The sequence below is a fragment of the Nerophis lumbriciformis genome, linkage group LG11, assembly GCF_033978685.3.
Source record: "Nerophis lumbriciformis linkage group LG11, RoL_Nlum_v2.1, whole genome shotgun sequence".
In the NCBI taxonomy this organism is placed as follows: Eukaryota; Metazoa; Chordata; class Actinopteri; order Syngnathiformes; family Syngnathidae; genus Nerophis; species Nerophis lumbriciformis.
The window spans coordinates 16,512,486-16,524,088 of record NC_084558.2 but is presented as its reverse complement, the minus strand read 5'-3'; the positions used below and the strand labels follow the sequence as shown (position 1 = coordinate 16,524,088).

Below are 11,603 nucleotides of genomic sequence, written 5' to 3'. Positions count from 1 at the left end.
AACACACACATTTTTCTCAGAATTTTAATTCGCATAAATAGTCCGCATAATGTACAAAAATCAGTTCACAAAGTTCAAACGCAAAAAAAAAAATCCGTTAAATAAATCCAGTGTATAAAAAAAGCTTTTATCATAAAGACCTCCATAGTGTTCGACACATCTAGAACGTACTAAATGTCAAAAACGATTACGTATTTCTTCGTGAAAAAAACGAGTGTAGGTCAACTACATTTGAACACCTCGGCCACCGTAGTCGTCTGCTGCATCCAAGATGGCGCTGCGCGCGGCGTACACAAGTGTCATACGGAGTGGGCTTGATTTAGGGGTCAACAATACTCGGACTTTTGCCACAACAGGTATATTTATGTCATTTCAGCACATCCAATTCGTCAACAAGAACTGTTAGTCGTTTCGGTGCTTCATCTTCAGTCCCTGTAGTTTTGGGGAATCAAATGCAGCAGGAGAGCCCGTTTTGTGTTTTCATCGAATAAACATCAGGCAAAAACACTCGCGAGGTATAATCATTACATTACTTTCTCTTAGGTAGTCGATACAGCGAAATGTGTTCGATCCAGTGATGCCTATTGGATTTGATAAGTTGCATTATTCATAATATTAAGCTGAGATAGGCTCCGGCACCCCCCGCGACCCCGGAAGGGACAAGCGGTAGAAAATGGATGTAAATAAGTAGAAAGACACAAGAGCAGAGTATGATATAGAACAGGGGTGTCAAACTCATTTTAGATCGGGGGCCACATGGAGAAAAATCTACTCCCAAATGGGCCGGACTGGTAAAATCACGGCACTATAACTTAAAAATAAAGACAACTTCAGATTGTTTTCTTTGTTTAAAAATAGAACAAGTACATTCTGAAAATAGAATAGAATGCCTTTTATTGTCACTATTCACAGGTACAATGAGATTAAAAGCGACTCCAGTACAGTGCGACCGTCTACAAATATGCAAAACATAGGACGAAAATAAAAATAGTGCAAAAGGAGGTAAGGTGCACAGTCCAGTCCTGAGAACGAATGTTCTGAATGTGTTGTTTAAATTTGAAATATTATACTATATACATACTGTATATACAGAAGCTTTCAGACTGTGGGTGGAAAGTAAAAATTGCACACAGAGAAGCACTAAACTATAAAATCAGTGCCTATGAGAGTTCACCATAGTTATGGCTTTAGGGAAAAAAACTATTCTTGAGTCTGTTTGTCTTAGACCTGATGACCCTGTAGCGCCTTCCTGAGGGCAGCAGGTCAAACAGGTCAAAGCCAGGGTGAGAGCTGTCCTTGATAATGTTTGTAGCTCTGCTGAGTAGGGGTGTAACGGTACACAAAAATGTCGGTTCGGTACGTACCTTGGTTTAGAGGTCACGGTTCGGTACATTTTTGATACAGTAAGAAAACAACAAAATATACATTTTTTGGTTATTGATTTACCAAATTTGTAAACAATGGCTTTATCCTTTTAACATTGGGAACACTATAATAATTCTGCCCACATTAATCAACATTAAACTGCCTCAAGTTGTTGCTCAGATTAAATAAAATGACAAAACTTTTCTTCTACATATAAAAAGTGCAACATTAAACAGTTTCAAGTCAACTCATAATGCTTAATTTATTACAGCATTTGGGAAGCCTGTAGTTGATTTTTATTATGTAAATGTTATATTTTTATCAACATGTGATAGCAGGGACCCTACCATTCAAAACTAGGCTGCTCCATTACTAATGATTAATGTAACTATAGCTGAAAAAATAGTACAATAGCAATAGGAGAGACTATTCATCCCTGAACACCATGGAGTTCATGTAGGCATTATGATGCAGTTACATTATTATATCAACTATCAGAGACAGAAACTCTTCATTGAACATACTGTCCTTTTTTGCTGCTTCAACACAGAAAAAGGTAAAGTGAAATAACAGACAGACAGGGCTTTGCTGTCCGTAACACACACACACACACACACACACCGCAAAATGAGCTAACATTACGCTAAAAGCAAATTAGCCTTCACCTCAAGCCAGGACTGCGAGCAAGCTGAAGCTGCCGTTTATGTTTCTAGAACGTCAACGGGCTCATAGTGATGTTAATAGTAGTTGACTGGGAGGTGTTCATTATAATTTGGGGAGAGTCCGCTGTCTGATGCTTACCTGCTAAACGCTAAGCACTGACTACATGCGCTCTGAATACGCACTGCTGATTGGCTGTTACCGCTCTGTTTGTAACCAATCAGATGGTTGTGTGGGTGGGACAATGCTGGATGCTGTGTAGAGTACTGACAGAGACAGGCAGAAGGAAGCGGAGCAGCTTGTTAAGACTTCAGCTTAGGCGGCTCGTGTGGAAACTCGTTCGGTACATCTCCGAACCGAACCCCCCGTACCGAAACGGTTCAATACAAATACACGTACCGTTACACCCCTACTGCTGAGGCAACGAGAGGTGGAAATGTCTATCAGGGAGGGGAGAGGGCAGCCGATGATCCGCTGTGCTGCCTTTACCACTCTCTGGAGCCTCTCCCCCCTGTCTGCAGCGGTGCAGCTGCCGTACCATGCTGTGATGCAGTATGTCAGCAGGCTCTCAATGGATGAGCGTTAGAAGGTCAGCAGCAGGTTGGAGTCCAGGTTGTACTTCTTGAGGACTCTCAGGAAGTGCAGCCGCTGCTGAGCCTTCTTAGTGATGACATTAGTGTTATCTGTTGTCAGAGATAAGGACGCCAAGAGACCGAATGGTGTGGACCCTCTCCCACACACTCACCATTTATGTAGAGGGGGGCTAGGTCAGTGCTGTGTTTCCTGAAGTTGAGGACGATCTTGGTTTTCTTGGTGTTCAGATCAAGGTTGTTCTCTGAGCACCAGTCTGCCAACTTTCGGACCTCCTCTCTGTAGGCTGCCTCGTCCCCCTTTTGAGATGAGTCCGACCACCGTAGTGTTGTCCGCGAACTTCACTATGAGGTTGTTGTTGTGGGTCGGACTGTAGTCGTAAGTGTAGAGGCAGTACAGAAGAAAATGTACAAATCATAATGTTGTTGGGTTTTTATTACACTTACGTGTTGCGGTTGATAGTATTCTATCTTTATTTGTCGCTATTTATACTTTCTGAATAAATTATGTGATAATGTTCATCAGTCAACTCATTGGTGTTAATTTTCAATCTATCAAGATAAAAAATAATAGCAATATCAAATTACAGGATATTATTTATGTAGTTTGCTCATTTTCCTCGACTGATGTACTAACATGTGGTTTATTTTATTTTTTTTACATACCGTATTTTTCGGACTATAAGTCACAGTTTTTTTCATAGTTTGGCCGGGCTCCAGTGCGACTTATATATGTTTTTTTCTTTTTTTTATTATGCATTTTCGGCAGGTGCGGCTTATACTCCGGTGCGACTTATACTCCGAAAAATACGGTATGTAGCATAATCTACAAAGATACAAAGAATTGCTATTGCGACATCTAGTGAACACATTTAGAACCGCAGTTTCTTTCATTCAAAAATTTCAGCTAAATGTTATACTTAGCAAACTCATCCCGCGGGCCAGTTAAACCTGTAGGCCCGCGGGCCGTACGTTTGACACCCCTGAAATAGAATATCACTCGGAATTGCCTTGTGGAAAATATCACACTGTATGTGAAGGTACTCTCAATACGTCCTAAATGTACTAATAACAGCCTGTGCTTCTGCATAACAGCATTCCTGTGTCGGAGGACTCCTCCGTTGGGTCCGATGCCAAATGATGACATTGACGTGACAAACATTGACACGGTCGAGAAATACCGCAGCTACAACCGCTACTTCAGACATTCTGAAGAGGTGAAGGGAAAACCCGTCTGGTGGAAGACCTACCAAGAGTATTTGGAGAAGGACGATCCTGAACATGGTGAGAAATAGTGGATGATGGCGCTATAGGTATCCAAGCCTTCTTTGGTTAACAATCCCTCTCTATGTCTTTGTGTTTTGCAGGTGCTGAGCAAGTGGACATTGGACTGCCTCGTGATAGCTCTTCGAAAAGCAAAGTGGTGAGGGAGAGGAAAAAAATAATTAAGGAGAACAAGAAGAATGTGGACCTTGAGAGGGCTTGTCGTTTGCGCACACGTAAGTTCATTAGCAAAAAACTTTAAACAGTACAGACAATATTTTAAGTAACTCTGATGTGAATCAAAGCTGTTATTCCTTTCTAGACCACAAACGATCTGAGACTAAATCAGATGCGCCTCTGCTGGTTGCAGCCCAGTAGTGCAGTTTGTTTTGCATCAGTTCCTTTAAAATACAATCAAACAATTTCATGCAATAGTCAAAACTAGGGTTGTGCTTTATAGACGATATATGATGTAAATTATATACATTTGGCTGACGATAGAGCTTTTAATATTATTGTTATATTTTGAAAATGTATGTTGATGACACATTCTTGCTGCGTCCTGCAAATTTGACAGCAACAAGCAAATGGCCGCGTCCTCAAATGTGGCATTCTTGCTTGCGGCTAATGTCCCTCAACAGTACAAAGCCACTTCTAAGTCATCAATTCTCGCCTCCATGGCGACAAATACTATATATTTCTTACAAGTAGGTACCATTATCACTGGAGGACGAAGAATAGCTAAACCTGCTACAGTACACACTGTAGTAGTGTATGCTAACCGCTAAATAGTGCTCTTAAATGTAAACAAAGGTAGGCGGGTCTATCTAAACTCCGACAGTAACGATGCCAAGTATTTTATCAGTATACAGTCAGATAATGGTTGGTTGGATATTTTTTCATTATCCAAAAATCTTTTGTCGATTTTGTTATTGTTTACAAACTCAGGAAATAGGTGTCTGTAAACAGGAGTGGCTTTAAGGGCAAAAACCAAAGGTTTTAAATCAGAGCTAATAGGTAGGGAATTATTTGAGTACCGTATGTATTTGATATTATCACACTGCCATCTTGTGTTTTTGTCTGAATATAATTGTGATCAAAAGGGAAATTATTCAATAACATTGAACATTTCAGTATAATCATTGGTATGATCAATACTGCTCCTGTAACTACTTAGTATAGGATCCATACCAAAATGTGTAGTAAATGATTGTTATATTTAACACAAAGGTCGATAGAACCATGTTACAACAGAAAGTAAACGGCTATAAACAGTAAATTAGCAAGTAGATTTAAAATAATTTTGACAAACTAATACAACCGGAAATGATGCAATATGTGACTGCATGCCTCAGCAGCTAAATTAGGAACCTTTGTAACACGTTTTAAAATGGTTGTATTATTTATATGCCAAGAAATATGCTGTGATATATTGTTATCGCAAGAGGATGCAATGTATACCGCGATATTGATTTTAGGATTTCACCCATCCATAGTCACAACTCTAATCAATGATGACTATTTCTCCACTTAAAATTAGTTTAGCTTCAGACATTTAGCTCTACTTTAAGTCAAATGTTAACAACAATTACTTTGATAATTAGTTCCTTTTTCTCTTTTTGCCCCCCAGTTAAGATATCTGTGGATCGCGTGCAGGAAAGGTGGGAGAATAGCAGCGGTTGCTTTCATGTAAAAAGACTGGCTGAACATTACGGCGTCTTCAGAGATCTTTTCCCCAAGGCATATTTCCTGCCTCGAGTCCCACTGCGGGTCTGCTACAGCCAGGGAACTGATAGCCAAGTGCATTATGGGAATCAGCTGACACCTACGGAAGTATGTCAAAATAATGAATTTTTAAAAAACTATTTCATTGTCTTAAAATTGTTTTCAACTTTATACTTATTTTTCTTCATCACTCAGGCAGCATCCACCCCTGTGGTCAGCTTTAAAGCGGATGAGGGTTCCCTTTGGACCCTCTTGCTCACCTCACCAGGTTAGGCTGCCTTTTTTCTTTGACAATTATTTCATTTTTGATGTGTATCAAACACATTTTTCCTTTTTTCAGATGAACATCTTCTCGATAATGACTCTGAATACTTGCACTGGCTTGTGTAAGTATGTGATAATGTTTGTTGATGATCCATTCTAGCAGTGTCCCGCAAATGAGCACTGTAGTGTCCTTTTTAGCCAAACTCCCTCCACAGCGCAAAGCCGGTTTTAACTCAGCAATTCTTCCCTCCATTGCGACAAATAAACTACATTTCCAACAAGTTCAAGTATAACTGGAGGACAACAAATAGCTAAACATGCAACACAGAGGAGGATACAATAAGCTATGCTAACAGTTAAGCTAAAGCTCTTGAATGTAAACAAAGGTGGGCGGATTGATAACATTTAAAGTGCCAGTATCAGTATTTCTAACTTATTTTTAACCATTTTAACAGCCTTTCTAACCTGTTTCAAAATGTTTCTATTACCTAATAATAATGTATTGTGATATACTGTATATATCATTATCACAGGAGGCTGCATTATATGTCGCAATTAAATTTTTAAGTAATAATACCCATCCCAATTGAATACATATAATTGTGTATTGTATCATGGTAATTGAACAATACCTGAATGAAAGGCAATTTCCCAGCATATTTGTATATCTAACAAAGACATACACCTCAGGATAGGCTGATTTTGCTAAATAACATTATTGTCAGCATTATTTTGAAACTAATATATATATATATATGCAAGTAACCCTTTCAAATGCAATAAACTTATATTTTTTATCATTGTAATTGGAAGATCAAGAATTTTTGATTATCGGAAATACTATTAGTAAACAAAAAATAGAATGCACTCTCAATCTCAATTGTTAAGAAATATTTAATACATTTCTAATAACTTGAATAATATTGAATATCTTCAATATTTTTTTCCCTAGTTTAGGAAAAACTGTCTCGGGTGTTTTTTTGCTCATTCAGTTGGAAAACGAAATATTCCCACAACTGGAAGTTTGGCTTTGCAATCATCTTTTTACCTCGTAATTATTGTTACCTTTGGTGTTTCTCACTAGCAAGGCTGTGTTCCTGTTAGAAGCTAACTCACAGAGATAAAGATTGTGGATGACTGACAAGAGGGTTCACTCCCTTCATTTAATGCTGCTGATAAATGAATGGGTTCAGGTGCCGAGAGCGATGCACAGCGTGAACCCCTGTTTTGAAGCGAGAAACGAAAAAAACAAACACGAGGACATGGCAATTTATCGATGCCGGCAAACTTGTCGAGATAATTTTCGATAATTGTCCGATTAATTCCTATTCTTCTTTTGTGTGTCATCATCAGATGTTTAGCTCAGTAGCGCATAGCCACGCCCTCGTCTCAGGTACCCACAATAAAAAGGCCGACCTCCGAGGGTGGGTTATACAGGGGACAGGAGGTGATTACCTGGTCAGCGAAATTACTTGTGAGACACTGTTCCTCACTTACCAGCACCATCAGAACACTCTCTGTTTGTTACTATAAAAAATATTTACAATTTAAAGAAGAGACATATAATCTAAGTATATGCAGGTGAGCGGAATGCCGAACAGAGAATCTCCTGTATAGGCTTTTTTTTTTTGCAGCAAATGACACATGTTTCTACAGTGGGAACATACCAGGCGGAGCCGTTCAGGCTGGAGAAGAACTGTGTCACTACCTGCCACCTTTTCCTGCAAGAGGAACAGGTTTCCATCGCTACATCTACATCCTTTTCAAGCAGGAGGGAGCCATCCACTTCCAGGAAGATATAAGAACGTCACCATGGTAACTAAAAAAAACAAAGAAACATTGCCCACATTGACATGCATGTTCCTCCTTTTTGCGGTCCCGCAGTATATCTACAATTAAACCACTTCTTCTTTTTATTTTATCGCTGAAGGTGCGGTGCGCTCAGTGGTTAGAGGCTGCACTTACTCTGATCAAGATGCAAAAAAATGCATACTTAAAGGAGTTTTTTTTTTATTCAAGAAATATTGAAAAAACAAATGTCATTAAAAAAATATTAAATGACACCAAAAACCATCTATTGAATTTGTTTCAATCAGACTTTTAAGTCCTATGAAACATCTATAAAATATTGTTTCTGAATACACGGTATGTCTAATATTTTTGATTTCTCAACACCCAAAATGTTGACACACACACTGTGCAGCGTGAGCACTAATACTGCAGCCGTAAGTGGAACTGACAGTTTGCACGTCCTTTCCACGCTAAATAGTGCTCGCAAAACAGCAGTGAGTGTTGATAAATCACATTGCACCTTCTAATTAATATCTTCTCCTCCCAGTATTGTGGGTGTTTTGATGATCAACATATATTTTGCATATTAATGAAGACAGACTCAAATCGGATTGCACACCATATTCTGCTCACTTAACAGAAGCAATTCACTTTGCACATGTTTAGTAGCTCAGCTTTGCGTGTGCTACCAGGTTTGCACGTGTTTTAGTACACGCAAAACCTTAGTAAATCAGGCCCCTAGTACACTGGGAATATTTTATCAGGCGATCCAATCGTTGACGCAAATGATTTATATTTGAGGAATCACATTCATTTTAAAGACGTATTCTTTATTTGAGCGATCATGCTCCTGGTTTGGACTTGGTATAAAACTGTAGAGGCGCGATCACATTATTTGCAACTTAACAAGTGACATCTTCTTACAAACCCACAAACATTTTTTTCGACGACTTCTACCTTGAGCATGATTCAGTTGTATTGAATCTCGTAAAATTGCTCAGGCAGCTTACCTCATTTTTGGTCATTGCAAGTAACACAATGTATGTTCCTCTTCTTTTCAGCCATTCCCTAGCCGATCGAACGTTTAAAACGGTGGACTTTTACAGAAAGCACCAGGACAGCATGACACCTGCAGGGTTGGCATTCTTCCAGTGCCAATGGGACGAATCCGTCACCAGCACCTTTCATAACACACTCAGTGAGTCACACTAATGACTAAGATCAAGTCTTACAAGATTACACTTTTGAAAGTTTCATCATGTCAACTTTACTTCTTTGCCTTTTGATGTTGAAATATCGGTCATATCTTCTCCTGTAGATATGAGGGAGCCAGTGTTTGAGTTCATCCGTCCTCCAGTTTATCATCCACCACAAGTGAAATACCCACATGGACAACCCCTACGCTACCTGGATAGATACAGAGATGGAAAAGAACAAACCTATGGCATATACTGATGATCAGACATACACACAAAATGACACATTTCATTTGTTTCATAGCATATGAAGAAATAAACTGTCAGGTGATCACACTTGTCCTATGTTTTTGGGTTGAATTAAAACAATGCTTTTGTTATGAGTAGTCGTGTATCTTTAAGAAACCATTTCCACATGAATAGCTCTGCATAAAGTCTTAAGTGAAGTAGATAAAAATCCTGAAATACTGTACATCTATTTTCAAAATTCCTATTCTTTAAATCAGGGGTGTCAAAACTTGTTTTTGCAGTCATGGCCGCCCTCAGAGGGCTGCTTGTAACTGAATAACGTATAGATATAAATGTATAAGGATATGCCTCATGATATTGTTACACAATTGCCTATGCATTTAATTAATGATTTTCTATACCTACAATAAAAAAAAAACTGTAGATTTGTGGCAAAAAACGGGAATTCTGTAAATTCTGTCGCCAGAATTTACAGTGTTTATTTTACAGCATATTACTCAATCACTGTTTTTTACGATGAATGAGGTAGGTGCCTTTTTTAAATGTAAAATTTGTTTTTACAGTGAATTACTGTAAATGGAAATACAACACCACAGTTCTTTCTACATTAAAATTTAATGACTGAGCTGCCAGTTTTTTTACTGAAACATCTATCGCCAATTTTACAGTGTACAATTTGATGGATAACTTGCCTTGAAGATATTTAAGTATTTATTTAAATTTTAATAAAATGCTTTGAATGTATGATAGTATAATATTTGTGACATTAGATAATAGTAAATTTTAAAATTGTATGCAACTGTATGCAGTACATGTATTTTTTTTCTGTCAAAATGAAAATAGAAAGACATTTCCATGCTTGTGCGAGTCATATAAAATGATGTGGTGGGCCCAATCTGGCCCTCAGGTCTTAAGTTTGACACCTGTAGTTTATATTGACTGCATAATTTGTAACATCTTGACCCATCTGTAGTGAAAACTACAGTACAAGAATCAATCAGTTTTCCTAAGGGAAAGATAAACAAATCATGATAAATGCAAAAAATGCAATTGTCCATGATATAGTGTACCGTACAATTAATTATCATGCATTGCAACACTTGAAGTGCATGTATCACTTAAGTATTTGCAATATTTACAGATATTTTACCTTTAAAATATTACAATAATTGGAATATATACCGGATATATAATGTCAGACTTGGAACTGCGGGTAGTATTTCATTTAAAATATATTCATACTATTTTGACACATTTATTAAAATAAAAAAATAACAATTTTCTGAAAGATTTGAACTCTGTTTTGAAATGGAAAAATACATTAAAAATATATTTTTTTGTTTGAACATTAAATACATTGGTAGCTATATTGCACAATCACAATTTCATGAGAGTTAAACTTATACTGTATGTACTTTAATATTACACATAAATTAATGTTCAGGGAAATACACAGAATACCGTGGACCGACACCGCTGTACGAGTGACACAGCATGTATGGTATGGGTTTTATGTTTGAAACATGCTTAAGTTACATTAAATAACATTTTCACAATTCAACATGTCTGTAGGAAGAAGCAGATCTTATTTAATCCTACTCTTTCTCCATATCTATTACTGAACATTTATTTACACCATTTACAATATTTGGTTTGCTTACATTTTGTCATTCAAAATGTGTTTTACTTCTTGCGTAAAGAAAGACAGGAAGGTGTTGAAAAAATTAAATATAAATAAAACGAGTAAGTTTCCAAAAATATTAACACTACGGAGTATAGCTTCTGCGCTATTGAGGAACATGAATGTTATAATTACGATTAAAGTTTTATAAAACAGGAATAAATTAATGATGAATAGAAAATAAATGAGCCATTAAACAGAACAAGGACATTGAGAATAAATATATAGGGGTCAAAAGTTTGATTGAATTGCACAATTGTTGAGTAATTTCTTTCTGGAAATAGGTCAAATTATAACTTATAGATCACATTCAAAGGATGACATGTATTGCTAAAGACTGATTAACTTGGCATGATCTATGTTATTGTAAAGGTGTTGATAACTTCAAGATGCATTAAGGTTTTGTTAGTTGCCTTTTATTTCCTTGTCAAAATTTGATTTCATTTATTTGAAACAGCAGAACTGACAACATTTCTCAAAAAGTGTACAAAATAAATTGTTAATAAATAAAATAATACAAGTAAAATCTCATTATAAGATGGAAATGAGATCAAATGAAATATTAATAAAATTAAGATTTAATAGTCACATATATAGTTAGCACTTTATAACAGTAAGTGGTTCTTACTTAAAGGTGATTATATTGCAGAAGAAAATATTTTGCCAGAATATTTTGAATCTGAATGGATTTTCCACCATTATAATTTGCTTGGGAAGGAGATACTATTCATACATGCCATTATCTCATATTTTATTTTAGTGTGATTTGTTTCAACTTTACGTAAAACACATTTATTTGCAGAAGCATGATGATGTATA

General features: G+C 37.0%; 1 protein-coding gene across 1 annotated transcript; it reads left to right on the top strand.

The window, feature by feature from the left end:
- The first annotated feature begins 217 nt into the window (after positions 1-217).
- mrpl38 (mitochondrial ribosomal protein L38) lies at positions 218-9,186 on the top strand. The gene is made up of 9 exons (XM_061967225.1): positions 218-356; positions 3,711-3,899; positions 3,983-4,114; positions 5,509-5,711; positions 5,799-5,871; positions 5,944-5,989; positions 7,524-7,682; positions 8,720-8,856; positions 8,977-9,186. The coding sequence occupies exons 1-9, from the start codon at positions 272-274 to the stop codon at positions 9,111-9,113; spliced, it is 1,161 nt and encodes a 386-aa protein (XP_061823209.1). The 5' UTR covers positions 218-271; the 3' UTR covers positions 9,114-9,186.
- The last annotated feature ends 2,417 nt before the right edge of the window (positions 9,187-11,603 follow it).